Below are 21766 nucleotides of genomic sequence, written 5' to 3' on the forward strand. Positions count from 1 at the left end.
CTTCTGAGAAGACCGGGACCCCTGTCCCTACTCATGATGCCTAACAATGAACAATTCCTGATAGGCAAAGGGACTTGAGGGTGTCTGGAGGAAGACTTGGATATGCGACATTTTCCAATAATTTACTATGACGATTGCTTCCGTGTCAGTACCTAGGATGGTTTTTTCGTTTTGTTTTTTGCAAATTCTTTCTGCCTCTGGTTTATGGATGTCCCAGTGAGAATTTGAACCCAAGTGACAAGGAGGGGGGCACAGCCTTTTTTGAGAACCTCACATTGTGCAACTGTGCTATGAGGAACCTTTCCAAGTGAAAGAGGTTAGCAACAGCAATGTCATGCTGGTCACAAGAGGTGACTTTTCAGGTGAGAGGTCAGCTGTTACACTGTTAGCAGCCAGGACACTGGTGTCCTGCAGCCAGAGTCTCCCGGGATCTGACCTCCTGTCACCTATGCTTTGAAACATGTGGTTACCATAGAAACTCAGAAATCTGTGTCCTTATATCCCCACCAGATCTGACTACAGCACCAAATCACTTCCTCAGCCTCCCACACCCCCACACTGCCGATTCTTGGTTCTGTGTGTGTGGAAATAAAAGCAATCTGCCACCAGGAGAAGTAAGAAACTCTCAAGACTGATTTTCCACCCAGGTGCAGTGATACCTGCCTGTAACGCCAGCTACTGGGGAGGCTGAGTCAGAAGGATTATGAGTTTGAGACTAGTTGAGCAACTTAGAAAAAGCCTGTCTCAAAATAAAAAATGAAAAGGGAGAGGCATGTAACTCAGCGGTAGAGAGCTTGCCTGGTAAGAGTGAGGCTGTGAATTCAATGCCCAGCACTAAGGGTATTAGAGACAGAGGAGCTAGGCAGAAATATTACAGACAGTCAGACAGGGCTGGGTTCTCAGGAGGGCCAGGACAAAGGTGAAACACACCACAGCTGCACCAGAGAAACACTGGCTGAAAACCAGGCCTCAAGATAAAGACAAAATGACCAGGTCTGCGTACTTCCTCAGAGAACAAACACTGGGCCTGATAAAGTCTAGTTAGACCTCAGAGAGACCTCTGGACCCACCGTTTGCCAGGAGAATCTTTGTTCTTTGCGTCCAGCTTACCCTGTGACTTGTTTCCCCATTGGACCACTAGTGCCTAAGTGACTCACTTGTAACCTTACTGGATGTTCATGGCCGTGGCCCACGTTGTACCCACGTGGGTTTTGCCCTATAAAATTTCTCTGTAAACCAGGATACCCGAGCTACACACTCGGGTCCCCTCCTGCCCCTCAGGAGCTTTTCCTGTCAATAAATATCTTCCTACCCGGCCTCCTTGTTCCTAGAATTCATTAATTCATTCTTCAGTGTATCACACAGCTAACAGGTTGGGAGATACAATATTTCATATTTCATCTCTGGGATTATTTTCTGTAACGGGGGAAAAAATTGACTTTTCTCTCTTAAAAGAGTCAGAAACTGTGTCCATAGAAATATGTGCACAACTGGCCTTCCTTTGTTTGAAAGTATAAATTTATTTTTAAAAATACTTAAACTGATAGCTGCATAAATCACTCAGTAAGTCTGATTTCAAATGCTTTGCCTACAAATTCATATTCAGTACATAGAAAGGGTGCTACCGGCACAAAATAATTTGGGGGTGAAACTGGGAAGTGAAACAGAGACTAATAATCCATATAAAAGTGAAGGGCAGGAGCCGGGTTAGGGGTTGGGGATTTAGCTCAGTGGTTCTGCCGCCTGCCTAGAAAGCACAAGGTCCTAAGTTTCAGCTCTGATACAAGAGAGAGAGAGAGAGAGAGAGAGAGAGAGGGAGGCAGGGAGACTAGCCAGCAGACTGGTGCACACCTGTAATCCCAGCCCTCTGGGAGGCTGAAACAGGAGAATCCTATTGGGGACCAGCCACAATATGTATACATTACGACCCCCCAGTGCCAAGATCAGTGTTAACTTGCCTAGGGAACAGAGAAGTAAACAAAAGGTTACAGATTTCCTGGCTGCGTGGAAAGCTGTAATAACAGCCTTCTGTAATAGCAGCTAACGTCAGCGTTCTCTTGAGGGCAATGAAAAATGCAGGCATCCAGGTATGGGGAAGGACCGCAGCTTGTCAGCTTTGAGATGCTACCCTAATCTTTCTTACAGCAGTCGCTGTTCCTGAAATAGTACACTGCTCTCTCCCTCGCACTTCTTGCTACATAATAAAAGCAGGCCCAGCACGCATTCGCGGAAGCCTATGCACTAGACACAGATTCCTCCCGGTCCCCCTTGCATCTTGAATATCGTCTCTGACTCTTTCATTCCCCGTCATTCTCCGTACAGGCATTCAGGGGTCGGATCCTCTCCCAGTGAAACCCAAGTTTGAGCTCAGCCTAGGCAACGTCTCAACTTAGCAAGATCTTGTCTCCAAATCAAAAAGAAAAAAAATGCTGGGTGTGGTGGCGCACACCTGTAATCCCAGCACTCGGGAGGCTGAGGCAGGAGGATTGCCGTGAGTTCGAGACCAGCCTGGGCTACAGAGTGAGTTCCAGGTCAGTCTCAACTACATAGTGAGACCCGTTCACACAAAAAACAAATAAACAAACAGAAAAGAAAAAAAAAAAGGCTGGGGATGTCGGTCAGTGTGAAGGCCCTGCATTCAGTCCCCAGTTAGGCAAAAAGATTTTTTTAAGAATTTTTGAAAGCTGTCCGACCAACTGCAGTGACCCATTCTCAAAGGTGATTTGGTACAGCCACTTTACCAGCACTGAGGGGACCCTACTGTGGGCCCAGGGAAGCGCTAGCACCAGTGTGATGCCCCTTCCAGACCTCCGGGGAGGAGGCCAGAGTGCCTTGAACTTCTTGGTCACCACTCTTGGCGGCTGCCCGAAGCCTGTGAAGAGTTGACAAACAAGAGGAGAGCAGTGTGGCAGCCTCAGGGCCGCTGGGCCCAAGCGCATTTGCTTGGATTTCCTTCATCCGTCAAACTCTAAGCCCCCGGAGGGAGGCTGTGTCTGTCTGTCCTCACCACCATGTCCTCAGTGCCCAGCGATCAGCAGGTAATGCTTACTTGCTGCCCATTCATCAAACAACCCTGGTAAGCATACATTATCTCACGTGGCAAGCTCTTTTCTATTTGGAGGAAGAGTTAATTAAACGATCTGTTTTAGCAGTACTGGAGATTGAACCCAGGGAGCACTGAGCTCCATCCCCCAGCCCTTTGAATTTTTTATTTTGAGACAGTCTTGCTAAATTGCCCAAGCTGGGCTCAAATTTGCAATCCTCCTGCATCAGCCTCTGAAGTGCAGCTGGGATTCCAGGAATACAGCACCGTGCCCAGCGCGATTCAGCTCTTACAGTTCCTGTAGAGCAATGGTGCTCACATTTGAACACTGAGAATCACCTTGGAGAGAGAGACAGAGACAGGGAAAATGAATCATCCTTAAATCTTATTAAATAGCAAGTGCTAGTCCCAGCCCCAGAAGTGGCCCTGGGATTGGAACTGAGTTCTTAACAAGTTCCCGTATGAGGCCGATGCTGCTGGTCCGGCACAGATCTTGGGAACTGTACCAAGGAAAAGTGTCACACAGGGACCACGCTTTGCTGGTGTAACTCGGTCCTCAGAGCAGAATTCTCCCTTCTCACCTGATGGTGAGCTTTTAGATGAGAGTGGCGTCCAGTGCACCCTCAGGAATGGCCCAGCATGAAGCAGCACTTCATTCTCCAACATTCCCGTCAGGTAACATCTTCATGTATTTCTCTGAGGCACACACATGCAAACACATACGGCTTGCTATAGCAGAACTGCAGCCATCCCGGGAGGCTCTGGCCACACACCTTTAGTTGATAAGAGAAAAACACAGAGCCCTGAGGTTCCGTGATTTGCCTAAAGTCACCCAGTGAACAGGCAGCACGGAGTTCCCACCTGGCTCCTGCAGGAAGAAACATCTTCACCGGCCAGGGGTTCTGGGTGTGGTCTGGGACCAGCAGGCTCAGCAACATCCGGAACTGTGAAGACCCACAACGCCTCGGGCCCCACCCCAGACCCCCCACATCAAAGCCCAGCAATCTGCATTAACAACAAGTCTTCCATTTATGCCCATGCTGACCCTGCAGAGCCTCTGACCCAGCCTGCACTACGGCCCCCAGGGCTGCCCGCGCATCTGGCCACGTGAGCCTCTGAGAGCACAGGTGACTCTGACACTGTGGTCTCCCATACACTGCCATGCTTTAGCATCACCTGGGGAGCTGTCAAAACTGCAAAGTACCCGGGCTTGGTGGCACATTGCAGTAACCCAGCACCTCGGAGACTGCGGCAGGGGGACTGTGGCAAGTTCAAGGCCAGCCTGCACTACACAGCAAGACAATGACTCAAAAACAACAACAACAAAAGCAAGCCCTGGCTCAGCCATAACAACCAGCCCAAGATTTCTAGGAGAGGAAGCTAGGATTCTGAGGTTACTCTAGACTCCCCCGAGGTGATTCCAGGACAGTTTATAAACAAAGAAGCCACAGCTTCAAGTCACACAGTCTTGAGTGGGCAAACTATAGCCCATAGAGCTCCACTCCAAACTTACGCTGTTAAAGACACAAGCTGCCTGCCTCCTTTGCTACCCATGGCCCCTCCAAACCCATTTTCCCACCATCAAGCTCCAACTTTCAGCATCCTGAAAACCACAATCAAGAAATCACAGGTATTTAAACTGCAGGACACACCTTGGCCAATAAAGTCAATTATGCCACACAAATAGGAATGTGTTGGTTCAGGAACAAGCACAATTTATTTCTATGCTATATTTCACATCACAAGCTGAACCACAGATGCTGCTCATCCATGCGTTGCCTCCAGCCCTTACTGCTGATAAGCTTCTGGAACCTTCTGGATCATTCTGACTTAAACTCTCCACTTGTATCCGTGGTGGATCATGAACCCTGTGAGAAACTGACCAAAATTATGGACTCACTGGTAAGAAAAAATGCACATGCACATAAGCACACAGACGCTGCACACAATTGTGAGGGGTTCACAGACTCCCTGAAGGACACATCCTTGGACTCACTGAAGACCCCAGTCTACACCATGGCCTGCAGAGGGCAGCAGGGCAGCTGGAGCCCGCACTGAGAGCTGCATTCGGGAAAGCTGGGGACGCTGTAGAACTTGATCAGCTTTTTGAAGGCACTTTTCTTCAGCAGCATCATCTCTTCCGGGAACCTGGAAAAGATCCTGACGCGTGAGGTGCCCCCATTCTTGGCCGAGCCTTCGGCAGGAAATGGTTTCTGGGCGCTCACAGGCACACTGTTGCAACTGAGGGACCGCACCGCCTTCTTCTTATTCTGCACAGACAAATAACTAAACAGGAAGGAGGAGAGCTTGTGCTTGGTGACTTCTGGGGCCTCTTCTGAAAAGCAGTCATCCAGCGGGTCCACCAGTGTTTCAAGATGACAACTGTCTTCCCTCCTCACAGGACTGGTTCCCACACGCTGTGGCTGCTTGATGATCTTCCGGGCCTGGGTTGGGTCATCTCCTCCCTTATTGACAGACTGGAGGGGCATTCCCCTGGCCAACACACTGCAGCCCCTGGTTTGAGGGCTTGGCTGGGAGGTACAGTGCTGACTGAGGACAAGAGTGGCGGCATCTCGAATGAGGTTCCAGTCTCTCAAGATGTCATCCTTGGTGGTGAACTGCGATGTCACTGTGAAACGAATTATCAACTTGTTTTGGATGGTGGCTGGGATGAGGAAGAGTCGGCCATCTTTGGCTATTTCCTTTAAAATACTTTCTGTGAGACAGTTAGGACCCTGTGTGAAGGATAAAAGAAGTGAAATCTACACCACAATCCCTGGAAGCATCCCCAGAGGCCCAACATTTGTGTGTCCAAGTGACTCAGCAATCACTCAAAAACTTGAAACACCAGATAATGCCATTCACAGAAGACAAGCAAGACAGCATTACCTTTAGACGAAAAACGACCAGGCCAAGGTGCCTCTTGGCAGGAATTTCAAAGAAAGGATCATTTCTGACCAAGGATTCAAATACCTTTGCCATTTCCGTACCCTGGAATTGCGAACATGGAGAACACAGGTTAGTAATCAGGCAAGGTTCAAACTCTGCATAAACTTTCACACACTGAATGGTTTAAACCAGGGACCCCTTGAACCATGTAGACCTGAAGGGCTTCGGCCTGCCCATCTTCTCCATTTGATTTTGCTCCTATTCCAAGTTGGACAACTTCCACCAGCTCCCTATTTCCTGACACATCAGAGCCACCTCAAGAATTGACCTGAGGACACAACTTCCCCTCAGTTCCAGGACCCAGAAGCCATGTACTCTGTTACTCAGGCAGCTTAGCCTTCCCTCCCGGCTTCAGACTTCTCAACGGTCAAGGGAGCAAGTGAGGGCCCAAATGCAGCCCACGCTCCACATCCCTCGAGCCAGGTGCCTCACACAGGCAGCGTCTGCCAAGAGGAAGGTACCATACAGACACCAAATGGACCGGCAACCGCTTGGCCTCATCCTAAGCTGCATGTTCCCTTCCCTCTCCAACCCCTTCACATCTTGTGCCTCGAATGCCCTTTCACCCGCTTTGCTCTGACGTCCCACGGAGAGATATTTCACCTATCAACCCCACCAACACCATGGATAGGCTTTGGGCCTAGTTAATGAGTACAGAGCTTCCACTTGGGAGGGTGAGAATGTTCTGGAAATAGTGAGAATAGTTGCACAACGTTTGCTTAACAGCACACTGAATTGGATGGTAAAGTGGTATATTTTATCACTAAAACTTGAAAGATTTTGTATCATATTAACCTTTCATTGACGTTTATATAATTTTGTAAATTTCCCTGGTTTTGTTGTTGTTGTTGTTGTTTGACAGTACTAAGGATTGAACCCAGGGCCTTCACGCTGAGTTACCTCCCAGCACCATAACTGGAATGTTATTGAATGGAACTGAAATACACTGTACCAAGCAGGCCTTCCATAAATACCTGCTGACATATCGTCCCAGACCAAACATGTCCGCCAGTCCAGGCCAGGCAGGGCCATAACAGTGATGGAAATTTCTAGGCAGCTGTGACAATCGAGATGATTCCAAAAAGGTCTGATTCTACCTTGGCCTTACACACTGCCCTTCTACTTACTTTCTTTTTCTCTCTACAAAGCTCAAGCCATGGCTCCCCAGGCCCAGTGACAGCGAAAGGATTAGCGGAGAAGAGAGGCACCAGGCAGCCCTCAGGGACACGCTGTGCTGAGCGCTCCTCTAGTGAACAAAGAGACGGCCGCCCTGAGCACACAGGCTGGGAGCTCCTCTCCCCGCCCAGACACTGAGCCAGGCACGATGGTCCCCAGGGCAGGTCTGCACAGCTGAGACCTGGCTTCATCCCACAAGGAGAGAAAGCAACCTGCGCTCGGCCCCATGGCGAGCGTGCTACATACATGTCTGACGTGGGCTTGAAGATTCTTCACCCCAAAGGACCGGATCACGAACCAGAGTTTAATAGAGCGAAACCGCCGGCTCAGGGGGATCTGCCAGTTCTGGAAAGGAGCAAGAGCCCACGGTTAGAGATGGGCGCCAGTCCCCAAGGCACTCCTGGGCATCATCTGTGCCTGCCTTGCCTCCAGGGATGGGTGGTGTTACCATGCCTCCCAGAGTGGTTGCTAAGGAGCCTCACAGGACAAGCTACCCAAAGGATGCTCTGCTCTAGGAGCGGCCAGCATCCCTTGTCCAATAGAAGACAAAGTGGAAATCAAATCCCTGACCTTGCACTAAGGAGAAGAGCACTTTGCTTCAAATGCTACTTTAAACATTTCATCCCAGCAACTCAAGGTGGAAATTCAAGGCAGAGGCAATGCATTTTTACTTTCTCTAAACAAACCTAAGTTCCACAAATAGCAGAAGTTAAAGTTCTATTTCTGTTCTCCCCACAATATACCAGGTGTGATAAAAAACTACAGTGAGTGTTTACATATTTTTAATTATCGCAATAAAAGACATTGCCATAAGTTCCCCTCAAGGCACTCCCTTCCTCCCTTCAAAACACTTAATCCCAGCATTCCTGGCACTTTCTGAGGCAGGGAGTCTTCTTTCATGTCTTTTGATCAGGTGTGATCAAAGATACGGTTCCACCCCATGGAAAGACAGGCTCGTAAAAACGTGACGCTGTGTCTTCATCCGCCTCATTCACTGGACCTGGCATCGCGTGTGACTTCCGGCTCTTCCCAGAGTCAAAAGGACCAGGAAAGGTCAACACTTTGAATCCACTCAAGACAGCAAGGCGGCCATGACAGCACAAAGAAACCACTCAGGGAAGAGGGACTCCAGAACTGCTTCAGAAAGCGGCCGAAACGATGGGAGACGTGTGTGTGTGAAGGGAGGGCGTGGGTTGTGAGGGGGATTCGGGGCAACGTGTCTTTTACTGTAACAAATGCTTCAAACTTAAACTTTCACCGCATATTTCCCTCACATTTCCTACAGTAGTTAAAAGTAGAGTACGTAAGAGTGAGGACACTGCGGCCCGGGGACCAGTTTCTCCTCCAGCTCTGCCCCATATTAGCCGCAGGGCCTTCTCACTGGCTCGTGCCTGAGACGGAAGGAACAGCGCTCCCAGGGAAGCGAGGCAGACAAGGGGACAAAGAGCTGGGAGGACGCTGTCAGTCGGTGCTGCCTACTTAGATGACAGATAGCTGCCTTTCCGTCTGGAACCCCAGACGGCGAGGTGACCCGCCCTGAACCCCGCTACTCTGTCCTGGGAGAGTCCGTGGCCTCAGTGGCATTGACCAAGCTTTCAGATTTCAAATCAGCATCCGAATCTCTGCCTCTGTTCCACTGAGACTGACCCTTTGTTCCGGTGACCAAATGCAAACATGCAGGTACCTGAAGTTTTCCAAACCAGTATTAAACCAATTTCTTGGATCTAAAAGCAGAACAAAGGGTTTGGAAAACATGCAGTTATTCTAATGTATAATGTGATTTTTTAATAACCTCTCTGTCAAATGACAAAAAGCATCTACCGTTCTTTCTTCCTTCCTTCCTTCCTTTCTTTTTCTTTCTTGCTTTCTCTCCCTCTTTCTTTTTTTCTTCTTTCTTCTTTTCTCAGAGTTGATGCACCTCACCCATGCTAAGTTGGGCTACACAACCTGTCCAACAATTTCTGTTCACTGAAAATAAATATATTTTCCTTGTCAAATATTTGCCAAATATTTGCCAAATCCTCACACAGGTCCTCATCTTTATCCTCCGCCCCATTTTCCAGAGCCAGACACAGGGACGCTGGCCGGGTAGGGATGGAGAGTATTTCTCCCACTCGAGCACAAGACTCTGGTTTCTGAGCAAGCTGCCTGCAGAGGAAGGGCTTCCACTGGCCAGAAGAGGGCACCAGAACCTGACAACAGGCGATGAAGGCATCGACTCCACCTCTTCTCCAAATGACGCTCTGGGAGAATAACGGCTGGATGCCAAGACTTGTCTCTAGAAGTGCTCTGATTTTCAGAGGGGCATGGCAAGCTGGCCACTTCCCTTCAGCCGCAGATGAACAGGGAGCGGCAGAGCTGACTGACTCTCCCTGTCTTCTTTATCCCCAGTTGTTCCTCTTCCTGTCACTTCCAAAACCAATCCAAACTGACCCAGAAGGGTGGTTCTAGAAAAGTTTCTGTTAGATCGGCAAATATGGATTCAGGAGGGATGATGTGGGCTCTTCATTCACTTGAGACTTCCCGCCTCCAGAGAGACCTGTGGCGGTTCTGTGGGCCTCCCCTGCCCAGGTGAGGACGTGCTCCATCCACGTGGGTCTCTGCGCCACCAGGCGGAAGGTAACACGAGGAGGGGAACTTCCACGGAGGCGGAAGTGAGTCCCGACTCCAGGTGACTCTAGGGCCTGGGAATTAAGCCCTGGATCTGCTCTTCTGGAGTGCTGCTGTCTTTCTGCCTGGGCTCAGCACAGGGCTGAGTTTCTATTCAAGACTGCAGCCCCTGGAGCCCAGGTCAGAGTGGCTGGAGGAAGCCCTGGGAATTCCCCAAAGACAGCAGCAGCTCTCAGAGTTCGAAGGCTTTCTTTGAGGACTTGAAAATTATCTCCCGATGTTTAGAGGTGGGGAAGGCTAAGCGCAGAGCAGCACCTTTGTAGAAGCAAACATAGGGTCCCCTGGACCAGCACTGGGAAAAGTTTTTGTACACTGTTTGGAAAAGAGAGAGCACTGTGAAAATCTCCACACTGATGGGAATAAACCACAGGAAGATCTTGAGATGCTACAGGAAATGAACAGGAAAGCCAGCATGAAATTCTACACCATCAAGAGCTGAGATAACACCTGTGCTAATGAGGATCCAAGTACACAGCTTCATGTCCAGAGATAAAACCTAGCTCTAAAATTGGCTGCTGGGGAGTTGTTTTCAATTTAAAATTTCCTGAAAATGCACCAGAAAGGGCAGTGGAGATAAAAGAGCCACGGTTTGCCCGTCTCTATTCGCCTCTTGAAGGGCTTCTCTCCCATGCCAAGCTTCCCACCTGCAAGTCTGATCCAAAACTTCTCGAGTCTTCAGGAAGTGTGAGCAGGTCCGAGGAAGAATGAATAACCAAGGGAATCAAGTGATAGGAAGCTGGTATTTCAGAGTCAAAAGTCTGACACTTCCGGCTGTCCAAAAAGTGAAAACCATTTCTTCTCCAAGAATGACTCTCCTGGGCAGCAAGCGCTGCCCCAGTGCCCTGAGGTACTGATTCATTTCACCACAGAATATGAGTCATGCGCTCAAGGCCACCCCAGTTGGTAAATGGAGAAATGGGGGCTCGTGCACGGGCAATCTGGCCTCGACACTAACAACTGACTATGCAGCTGAAAATAAGAGACTTGAGGAATATGATGCGTGCCTTTGCCCGAGCGTGTGCCACACAGGACTGTGCTCAGTGACCTGCATCTGTGTTTTACCCTGTGAAATGGGGGCCACTGTTCCCGCATCAGAGATGAGGATGCCAGGGCTCAGAGAGGCCCAAGAAGTTTCCCAAAGGCCCACAGCTGCTGTGGGTTCCAGGCTCCACCAGCCACGCTGTAGGTAACATATTGATTTATGCCCCTGTCACCCCAAAAACCAAAGGAAGGGCTTGTCCTCAAATGAGGGACAAACCTGAAGAACTTGTTCCCTACAGCGTGGCACAGGATGAGGGTGCAGGGTGAGAAGTGGGGTACAGGCCCTTGGGGAGGCCAGGGGTGCTTGTCCCAAAGGCCCTCATGCCTCATCACTACCACAGAGCTCCCCTCAGGGCCTCTGCCTAAGATGACGCTGAAAGCCCTTTGAAGAGCCCCCTTCCCACCAAGGGGTGCTCCCTGCCGCACTGCTCTTGGGGTGAGCGGAACGGGGTGCCCGAGCTGGAGAAGAGAGGAGAACATTTCTGGGAATTAAAAAAGGCTAAAAAACATTCAGGAAATGCACACACTGCCTCAAAGGTGGGTCCCAGTTTTAGAGTTGGAAGTTTCCCAGGTTTTACGGGAGCCACCTATGGGCAACTCGAGGCCAGGGGTGTGCAGCGGCGGTTTCTGGCCGACCGGAGGAGCCACATGTGGAAGAACCACAGGGACAGCTATGTGCGGCTTCCCCCTCCGGCCACTCACCATGAAGTCGGTGGTTGAGCCCGAGTTGGCGTGCCGGAGGTAGACGGGGTTCACACCGAAGGTCTGCTGCAGCTGCATCTTGTCCTTCACCCTGTGGGTTCCAAGCGTGGGTCACGACCCAGGTCTCTGGAGAAAGCCAGGCCTTGCCCCGCCTCCCCCTGGCTCAGTCGCCACAGCACTCACCAGAACCCCGTGCAGTCGAAGTGCACCATCATCCACTTGGACGGGTTGAAGGTGAAGGAGTCAGCGAACTCGATCCCCTGCAGGAAGCCCCGGAACTCGGGGCACAGGAAGGCTGTGCCCGCATAAGCCGCATCGACGTGGAGCCACAGCCCCTCCCTGGCACCTGCGGAGGCAAAGGTCACCCACTCACCACTGCCAGCTTGCGCGGCCCGGCTGGCTGCTGGCTGCAGAGAGAACAGCTGGGGAGGTTGCGGGGATGGGGCTGCAGGAAGCACCACCGCCCCCCAGGCCTTTCCTCTCTGTGGACAGACAGTGGACACCTGGCCTCTTCCAAGAGCATCAGGGCACAGAAGCCGGGCCCCGGCAGCCAGGAAGCAGCACGCAGAGAGGGGTCGCTCCTTCCCGGTGGATTTCTCCCAGGGGCTCCCCTTGTCCTTTCCAGAGCAGAATACAGAGGGCTTTGCCATGGCTTGCTCACTGCATTTCAGATGCAGCACGCTTTGAATGGATGTCAACACGTACAGGAGAGGAGGAGGAAACCTGGGACGGCTCCGGTTTGGATCTTGAATGTCTCCCAGAGGCCCGGCTCTAAAGGCTCCAGCCACAGGGTGGCGCTCGGGGGAAGTGGCAGAGCCATCTGGAGGCAGGGCCTAGCATGAGGTCCTAGGTCATCTCTGCTGTGCCCTCCCAGGGACCCTGATATCTCCCTCCCTCTCTCTCTCCCTGGCTTCTGACAAGATAAGCAGTTTTGCTCTGCCATGCGCTCCTACCACCAGGTCCTGCCTACCCTCGGGCCCCAAAATGACAGGGCCGATCACTGACAGGCTGGAGCCAATATTTGTAAATGTATTCCTTGTCTCTCCAGCCCAACAGGGACATACTCACAGACAGGGCCCAGCTCTGACAGGCAGTCAAATGCACAGACGCCAGTGGTCCCCAGTGTTGCACACACCTGGGGGAGATAAAGGCAGGTTAGCCCGGAGAGCTGGGCCGGGACGCGTCAGCCCCGGGTGTCCCACTGGCACCGTGTCCGCATCACGCCGCATCCCCGTACAGTCGCCTACAGTAGGAAGTGCGTTTTACTCAGCAACCTGGTCCATACAGACATGAGTATTTGAAATAAAAGTGCCCCAAAGCAATATGTCCTCTGGCTGTGTGAGTACACTCAGATAGTTTCCCCTCTTTTTAGGGCTGGTTTCGACCCACAAAGTTTCTTTGCTAACTCACCGGCGAAGAGCAACTCCTGCCTGCGCAGCACGGCCTTGGGGACCTCTCCGCCCGCTTCTGCAGCCACGGAGCACTCTGCGCTACATTTCCACTTCCCGGTCCTATCACCCCAAGCTCAGGGACACGGTCCAACTTACGAACACAGGCACCAGGCCCCGCCGCCTGTCCTCCTCAATGGCCCTCTGGAGCGCGTCCCCTCGGAGGGAGAAGTTGTTGTCCACAGGCAGGAATTTCATCTTCACCAGGGAAATCAAGCCGGCCTTCTCCACTGACGAGTGAGCCTAGGAGGGCCAAGGAGGATGCAGGAGCTGAAGCCCGGGGTGTGTGGGGGGCACCTAAAATGAGCATGGGGCTCCTGGGGGCCACAGCCCCAGCCCAAGCTGCCCTGCGCCCTGCGTGCTCAGGGCTGGAAGGACATTTCTCCAGGACCCAGCCTCCAGGAGCCAAGGGCTGTGCAGTGACAGGCGCCTCACCTGGTCAGAGGCATAGGCGACAAGCCGGGCGTTCAGGGAGGACTCGTCAACGTCAGGCTCTGACCTCTGCAGCTCCAGGATTTTGTTCTTCCTCGCTGCCAGGAGAGCAATCAAGGTGGACTCGCTGACCGTGCTCTGCAGGAGTGGAAAGATCACCAGGCTGTGTGCTCCAGCCACGTTTCCCAGGTTTAAATTTAGAGTGTGTGTGTGTGTGTGTGTGTGTGTGTGTGTGTGTGTGTGTGCAACAGCTGCTCCCTAAGGGGCCCTCCTTCCTCCCCGACCCACACACCTACTCTGCATTCTGAAAGCAAGTTTGTGTCCAATACCACAGACCAGAAAGGACAGCTCCAGAAACCAGAGAAAAGGTGCTCACAATGTTCCTCTTTCATGCCTGTAAGGCTGCTCCCCATGGAAAATGTATTAAAAACAAAACTGCTTCAGGGATGGAGGTGCAGCTCAGTGACACAACACTTGGCTACCATGTGCAAGGCCCTGGGTTCAATCCCCAGCCCAGAGAGAAAAGAAAAGAGGAAAACAGGGAAGGGAAGGGGAAAAGCAGGGCCCCTAAATTTAGTAGGAATGGAGATGGAGCTTGGTTCTGCAGGAAAATCCCCAAGAGAAGCCCTGTGAGAAGCTGGCAGTTGGCCTTGGTGCAGTTCAGTGGCTCTTGTGACCCTGCACTAACACTGCCCCTCTGGAGACACTCATGCACCTGTGAAGTGAACAGCGCCTCTTCGGGTTACCTCCGAGAGGGGAGGGGTTGGATCAGATTTCCCTAGTCATGACTGAGGGGGTCCTCCCGAGCGTGTGTGATTCCTACTCATTCACTCACACACCCTTGGGCGGCTATGCTACTTCAAATCCACCGCTGAGGGAATCCTACTAAAAACCCGGTAGACACTGGTCCCCGGAGTGGGGTGGGCCAAATCCCACAAGGTCTTTGGTGACTAAAAATTACTCTGTTACAAAGAAGTCGGCTGAGTAACTCCCCTGCCCACGGCATCTAGTTCATAGTTTATAGCCTCCTCCTTCCTACACCTCCCTGATCCGCACCACACCACTCTGAGATAGTTATGATTCTTGTTGGGCTACACATAAGAGCCGGATACCCAGAGTGCTTATGGGACACGGCTGAGAAAGACAAGGAAGCATCATTTGGATCTAGACAGGCCTGGGTTTGAATCTTCATTCTCCTGCTTGCCAGCTGTGTGGCCCAGGGTTAGTTACTAAACCTCTCTAAGCTTCATTGGTTTTCTTATCGGGGATTTAGCTACCTGAGGAAGCTTTATTCACAGAGCTCTTGAGACAATGAGCTGAAAAGCAAGACCTGTGCATGGGACACTGAGCCTGCCTGGCCTCCTGTAGCGCACCTGGGGCTGTGACTACAGCGTGCACCATGCTGGTTCCTTGTAAGCACCAGGTGTGACTCTCACTGCAGGCTGGTGTGAGACAGGCGATCACCTCGCTGGCAGAGGCACCTGGAGAACGTGTGGGTTCTCATCTCCAAGCGCCTGGCTGTGTGTATTTCATAGACGACCTCGTTCTGCCCTCACATCCATTCTTTAGGAAAATCCTACTACTATTTCTGTCTTCTACATTACAAAACCAAGAAAACTGCACATTCCAGAACATTCAAGGACTGAGGGCTTTCCAGGGTCATGGCTCCAACACCTGGTGACTGTGCATGGTCTAAGGGAAGCACCCAGAGGACCCCACTCTGTGACTTTAGTCTTGAAAACAGAAGTATTTGAAGAATCATTACTTGATAGATCCCCAAAGACAGGGCCGGGTGAGGGGACTGGCTTCGTGTGTATTTCCCTGCCTCCAGGAGCTCCCAGAGCCGGGCAGTGGGGAGGGGGCTCTCCTTGCCTTCTCTTCCATTTTTCTGTCAAGGTACAAGATGGGTCAATACAGGACAGTTGTCAAAGCATCAACTAAGAAGCCTGAGCCCAGGAATGCTAGGAATGCGGCACTGGGTGGCTGGTGCTTCTCTTTCGAAGGAGAGAGCAGAGCAGAGGTGGGAGCAGGTGTGGGAAGGAAGTAAAGGGCAGACGCAAGGGGACCATGGTGTCCATCCTGGCTACACAGCCATAGGGTGACAGGAGGGAAAGGCGTGGCCCACGGAGTGGAGGGGAAGACTGGCTCGCCTCTCACTACTTGGCCCCGAGCTGAGCTGGAAGGTGGACGACCCTCAGGCACCTGCAAGACGCCACCACCCTGGCTGCCGGGGTGGCCGTGCAGGAAGTGGTGGGGGAGCCCCAGCATCCTGGCCAGCCAGTCCATCATACTCATCTCCAGCTCGGTACACGCAGGGCTGGACGCCTGAGAGGGAGAGAGAGGAGTCGGGTCAGGCACAGCCAGGCCCTGACGGTGCCACCGGGCTCTACCAAGTCACTGAGAGACCCAGAAGTGCCTCAAGTCCCAAAGGAAAGCTTTGTGACTAAGAAAATACAGTAGACCCTTGACTTACAAATAATTCATTCAAGAGGGCTGGTTGTAACTCAAATTGGTCAGTTGAAGGCTCAGGCTCCTCTACACAGCCTTCAAAGTCTCTCTGCTGTACACAGGCAGATCCTTAGAGAGACACCAGCCCAGGATTTCCCAATGAACCCCGCACAGGAAACACTGTTCCTTCCAGAACCCTTTAAGGGTTGTATCTGCATCTGAGACCATCTGGAAGCACAAGCGGCCAGCATTTGGGTCATAACTCAAGACTTTGGTTGTAAGTTAAAAACTAAAAGTCTGGTCATAACCCAAGTTGTCTGTGTATCAGGCCGGTCGTAACTCAAGGATCCACTGAACAGCAGTCTGTCCCTGGAGAAAAAGTACTTCCTCCCCTTCCCCTATTCCCTTTCCCACCCCCATATCTCCTGAAAGGTCAGGCTTGCAGTGTAAGGACAGCTTTGGTAGCACTGGGCACAGCTTAAAGCTGAGCCACGCCTAAGGGATTATGAAGGAGGTCTTAGCCCATCTCTAACTCCTCGGAGACAGGGGCCTCAAGGGGATTGGGATCCCACAGTCACCAGAGTACTAGGCCGGAGATATAGCTCAGTGGTACCTCGCCTGCCCAGCAAGCACAAGGTCCTGAGCTCAATTCTCCGTACCAGAGGGGAAAAAAAGTGCTTAGTTAAGGCCACAACTGTAGCAATAACCAGATCTCAGTTCAAATCTCATCTGTGTCAACAAGCTGCGCAATCTTGGGGTGATAAGGAGCTTACACCTCAATTTCCTCATCTACAGAATGGAGCCAGTACTTGTGACTCCATGGGATTAAGAGATTCGAAGAGATCCTTTAGACAAAGTTTAGGCTTCAAGAATGTAGCCATGATGCATATCACTGGCACTTTTTATTTTTAATTGACACAGCTCCTATTTAACTTGGACCCCACTGAGGGATCAGAGGAGACCCTAGGATGCCACTGGCTGCCGCCTGCCCTGTTGCCGGAAGTGCCAGCCGTGGCTACTCACCCAGGTGAAGCCCAGGCAGTTGATGGCATCAGCCAACATGTCCCCCAGCAGTGAAGGCCACGAGGTGAGGGCCGGGTAGTAGGCGTGCATGTGGGGGCTCTGCCAGTGCACTACCTGCGGGCAGAGCACACGCACAGTTGGCACCAGAGCGCTTTCCAGGAGGCAAGAGAAAGCCCCTCGAGGAAAGAGCAGGCGCTACGACTGCAGACAATTGAGTGAAAATAAGACACATTCACTGGCGTTCCTGGCACCCACATGACTCATGCTGTAAGTGGGCTCCGCAGTGGCACCTTGCACACGCAGAAAGGAAAGGAAACCCTACGAGCTGGCATTAGGCTCCCCCGCTTACCCCACTGGGATCAAAGGACGAGGGACAGGCGCCCCAGGAGAGCCATCTAATTCCTTGCAAAGAGCTTCCTGTGAGGGAGCACTGAGCTGGGGGCAGGCAGTCCTGAGGAGTCCCTAGGAATGGGTTCAAGCTGTCCTCAGGTGCCTGGCATGAGGGAGTCGAGAGAGCAGGGGACAGCAAGGAGGCCCTCCCAGCTCGGCGGCCAGCCTCCACTGACGGGGGACCCACATTCGAGGCCGGATGTCAGAGGCCCCGACAGCTCTCCAGATGATCCTCGCTGGCTCATCTACCTCAATCTAATCTCCCCGCCTTGCCGCTCTGCGAGGGCCTCGTCCCTTTCTGCATCTGTGTCTTTCAGCAATGCCAAGGCCCTGTGCAGGAAGACACAGCCCCGCAAAGCTACCACTGCAAACCCTTCTGCAGCTCCCGAGCCCCTCTGACCTCGTCCTGAGCCCGGGGAATGCTGTAATTTGGGGTGCCCCCACCAGAAACTGACTGGGGAGCCTATCGGTGCCTCCCCTGTGATTCAGTGTACACAGATTCTTACAGTATCCAAAAGCAAAGACTGTCCTAGACAGCAGGTGTGGCAGGAGGAAAATAAGACTTAGGTCTGAGGACACAGGTTCCATCCGACCTCTGCCCCTGACCGTGTTCTGTGGACTTACCGTGGAGCTAATGAACTTCAGCTCCAAGGCCTTTACTTGCCTAGGTCTCTTTTGAAATCATTTTTCATGCTGTTCTCTTCAAGGTGGTTTCACAGTGTGTACTTCACACCCCACAAGGCCAGGGTCTCTCCTGGACCAGGCCTGGCCTCAGTTTCTCTTCACAAAATAAATCCTAGCACTGTCCTGTGGATAGGTGTGATGAGGAAGGTGCACAGCTCAAGGCACTCATCTTGATGGTAAGCTCGTGGCTCGGCGGTTGAGTCATCCAGGATCCCGACCGGACTCTCAGACCCTGCATCGCTTCCTCTGGCGTCCACCAAGCAGAGACACAGGAGGAATCAGCAGTGCCTTCCACTTCCCGTGCTTTGTCAGAGGGAATCCTGACAGACCTCGTGCCCCTGTCCCAGTTTTACACACGAGAGTGGTGTTGGCAGATGCTGGTGGCATCACTACGGGCACTGCGCCTTGTGGGGACAGGTGACAGGTGCACTCAGCACGGCGCTATGGAGCCCAGAGCCCAGACACCTAAGCAGGGACTCCCTTTCTCTTCCCCATCCCCAGCCACGTGTACATCCTCAAGTAAGTTCGTGCTTTCTAACCAGGGATGGAATTAAAGCGGCAGGAAAGCTTTTCTTCCCGCAGCACTTTGGAGGCAGGGAGGGAGCAGCCCACCCCATTCTCAATGTGAAGCTGACCCAGGAGAGAAAGCAAGGGCCCAGCCACCTTCAGCCTCTCAGAGGCCAGTGCGAGATGAAAGACCGGGTCCTTGCGATCACTGCTTGGTGACAGTATTTGGAAACCCCAGAAAGGAGCTTCCGCCTCCCTGCCTATCAGGGGCAGTTAGTTATCTGCCCTTGGGAGATGCACAGGGTAAGATAAGCAGAGGGGCCTTTATCCAAACAGGCAGACCAAACCCCACAGCCTCCGCAGACGTTGCTGTCCATCTTCCCCCGGATTACAGTTAGCCCCAAATGGGAGTTCAGAGATAATCTTATCGGGGAGCCGCCTTTTCAGGGAAGCCTTAGCGATACTGACACTTTCAACAGATGCTTGTAAAACAGACGAATGGTCAAAGGGAAATGAGTCTCTGGTTTCCTGTCCTGAGTGGGGGCCTATCCCCTTCCGCCCCGGGGGATGTCTGTCACTGTCACCTCCTCGGCCAGCAGATCTCAGCTTCCAGACCCACGGCTGGCCGGGAGAGAGAGGGACAGCCGGACCAGGCAACAGCAGGTGGCAGAACGACCTTCTGGGTCAGCCTGGCTCAGGCCGAAATCCTGAACCTGCCAGATCCTAACTGTGACTCTGGGTCACCTCTCTGAGCCTCAGTTTCCCCGTCTGTCCTCACGAAGGGACCTAAATGAGCTGGCCTGGGACCTGGGTCGCTGGGCCTGTGCAGGGCAGGTACCCTTGGTGGGGACTGGGTGATGTCATTAGGAGATGAGGGCCTTGACACCCGGGTGTCCCACCGCAGGCTGTGCCTTCTCACACCAAAAGCACCCACAGTCCCTACTCCAGGGATAGCTTGGCCACAGGTCCTGCCTGCAGAGGAAGGTCCCGCACTCACCTGCTGAGGAAGGAGGGGCCACCAGGGCCCTAAGTGACAGGAAGAGCATCCCTGGGGGCTACCTTCCCCACTTCCTTCTGTCCCTTTGGCATGGACCCAGGGACTGACCCCAGCCTCCTCTCCCCCATCTTGCTGTTCTCCATTGTCCTTTCCCATCGAGTGCAATTTTGGAAGGGTCAGGCTGAGACAATATCTCGCTAAGCAGTGCAGGCCGGCCTTAAATCCAGTGATCCTCCTGCCTCAGCCTCCCAAGTGCTGGGATTACAGGTGTGCACCACCACCCAGTCCAAGCCCAATCTTTACTTGTCCCATTCCTTAGATGGTCATGCTTCTGCTAGATGACAACTCGGGGTGCAGTCATTCCCCCAGGCACCCCCACCAGCCCTCCAGGCTAGCCCTGGCAGCAGTCTCAAACCCACAGCCCCACCTTGGTCTCCACAGGCCCAGGAGACGGAGCCGATGCGGGTAACAAGTGGTGGAAACATTTGTGGCCGTTCAGGACTGACTCAAGGCCACCGCCCAGCCGCTGCCCCGCAATGCCCGCTCCCCTGCCCCGCGCTCTCACCCCAGGCATGATGACGCGTTCAATGTCCCCGAAGATGCTGTCCCAGCTGTCCGGCTCCTCAGGGGCGCTCTCCGGCAGTAGCTCCCGCAGGTAGCCAGGCTGCACGTCGGGGGTCACCCGCCTGTCCCGCACAGTGCTCAGGTACTGGCTGATGTAGTCCACCATCTCTCTCCCTGCAGCAGAGAAGCCGGGTCACTGCCTGTCCTCTTGGGTCAGGGCCACCTGGCTCACTGGGCCCACCACACCGTTGTCCTTGGAATCCGGACAGAGACAGTGGACAAACAAAGGGGACACAAGGCCCCAAATCTTAGGCTCCGTGGCCCTTCGTATCTGAAATTGTTACACCTGCAGACACACGGGTGTGCACACACACACACACACACACCCATGTGCACACACACGTGCCTGTGTCAGCGCGGACAGCGTCATAACACAGGGCTACACGGCCACGCGTGCACCTCCTCTGGGATCCACCGTCCACCCTCCCGTGCACTTGCGGACTCTTGCACACGCTAGCTGTGTGCACACTTCCGAGACTCGCAGCCCCTGAGCACAGCCATGGCTCGGCCCAGCCGAGACACAGGCAGTGCAGCTCCTGACCCTGGTCTGCTCCAGCTGTCCAGGCAGTGGGACAGCAGGTTCCTGCCTCACCTGCACAGAAGGGGAGGAGAAGCACAGCCCAGCCAGGCCCCTGCGTCGGAACCACTGCAGGGCAGCTATCCAGGGAGCAGGCGGCCTTCAGCACTGCTCTCCCTTGCTCCCTCTGACTCAGGATCTCGGTCCCTCTTCCTAAACAGTACCTTCCTCCTACTCCCTATTTCCTTTTTTACCCCGCAAAAGAAGGAGGAAGAGGAGGAGGAGGAGGAGGAGGAATATGATGAACATGATTTCTTCCCTGGGCCTCAGGCCATGCAAAGTTCTTACAAACAGAACCAGCCCCAAACAAAACTGAGGAGTCAAAGAGAGATCTCAGCAGCCAGACCCGAGCTCACACACCTGTAACCCCATCATTCCGGGAGGCTGAGGCAGGAGGATCGAAAGTCTGAGCCTGGCCTGAGGATACAGAGACATTTTGAGGCCAGCGTAGAACACAGCAAGGTCCTGTCTTAGAAACCCCGCACACTGGGACTCCAGCGCCTCTTCCCTCCACTCTCTCACAGCCCTCCCAGGCCGGCACCTCAGGACGCCCGCCCCAGAGAGCCCGACCTGTGCCCTCCTGCGGGGACATCATTGGCCCCCGGGGTCACCTGCTGAGTTTGTGAGCTGTGAAGGACCCCAGGGAAGGACAGGCCGGGGTCCCATGGTAAGGAATGCGTGTTAGGGTTGTATTAAGGAACGGCAGGAAACGGAAAACCTGTTTCTACTTAATTCGAAAGAAAAGTACCCCCCACATACACACACAGTTGGGGGTCGGAAATCCAAAGCATCTGCAACGGGACAGGAGGATGCAGAAAAGGTCAGACGCGTTAAACCCCAACCCCGGGTCCCCTCTGAGGCCCCCTCGCTGCTCACCTCGCCGTCTGTACTCCTCTGGCTCCATGGGGCTCCCTGCGGCTCGCTCGGAGTTGGGGGGGAGCGGGAGAGTGCAGAGCTGCTGCAGCCAGGGGCCCCCATTTAAAGGATTAGCACGATCCTAGACCCCGCCCTCCCGCGGCGTCACTGGCCCCGCCCCTGGGCTCACCCCCCAACAC

The 21766-nt window shown here is 53.2% G+C and overlaps 1 protein-coding gene across 2 annotated transcripts; it reads right to left on the minus strand.

Moving 5' to 3' along the window:
• Positions 1–4585: 4585 nt before the first annotated feature.
• Positions 4586–21713, minus strand: Hdc (histidine decarboxylase). 2 transcript variants are annotated; one of them, XM_010638583.2, is made up of 12 exons: positions 21588–21713; positions 20076–20248; positions 16933–17046; positions 15664–15786; positions 13465–13599; positions 13129–13272; positions 12650–12716; positions 11765–11927; positions 11582–11672; positions 7415–7513; positions 5933–6034; positions 4586–5778 (listed from the first exon to the last, which is right to left on the minus strand). In XM_010638583.2, exons 1-12 carry the CDS (start codon positions 21613–21615, stop codon positions 5053–5055), a joined length of 1965 nt encoding a protein of 654 aa, XP_010636885.1. In that variant the 5' UTR covers positions 21616–21713; the 3' UTR covers positions 4586–5052. The 2 variants fall into 2 exon arrangements, with proteins under 2 accessions (XP_010636885.1, XP_010636895.1); XM_010638593.3 differs by lacking the exons at positions 15664–15786; positions 16933–17046 and having other exon boundaries at positions 4709–5778.
• Between the last annotated feature and the right edge of the window lie 53 nt (positions 21714–21766).

The sequence above is a fragment of the Fukomys damarensis genome, unplaced genomic scaffold (assembly GCF_012274545.1).
Source record: "Fukomys damarensis isolate Sample0158 unplaced genomic scaffold, DMR_v1.0_HiC HiC_scaffold_17, whole genome shotgun sequence".
NCBI classification, from domain to species: domain Eukaryota; kingdom Metazoa; phylum Chordata; class Mammalia; order Rodentia; family Bathyergidae; genus Fukomys; species Fukomys damarensis.

What these genes read in the sequence shown, in the direction of transcription:
- Hdc (XM_010638583.2), bottom strand. Translation starts at nt 21,615, where the DNA reads ATGGAGCCAGAGGAGTACAGACGGCGAG. An exon ending in AGAGGAGTACAGACGGCGAG is followed by an intron (nt 20,249 to 21,587) that starts GTGAGCAGCGAG and finishes TCTCTGCTGCAG; the next exon opens with GGAGAGAGATGGTGGACTAC. An exon ending in GTCAGAGCTGGGCCCTGTCT is followed by an intron (nt 11,928 to 12,649) that starts GTGAGTATGTCC and finishes TTGCCTCCGCAG; the next exon opens with GTGCCAGGGAGGGGCTGTGG.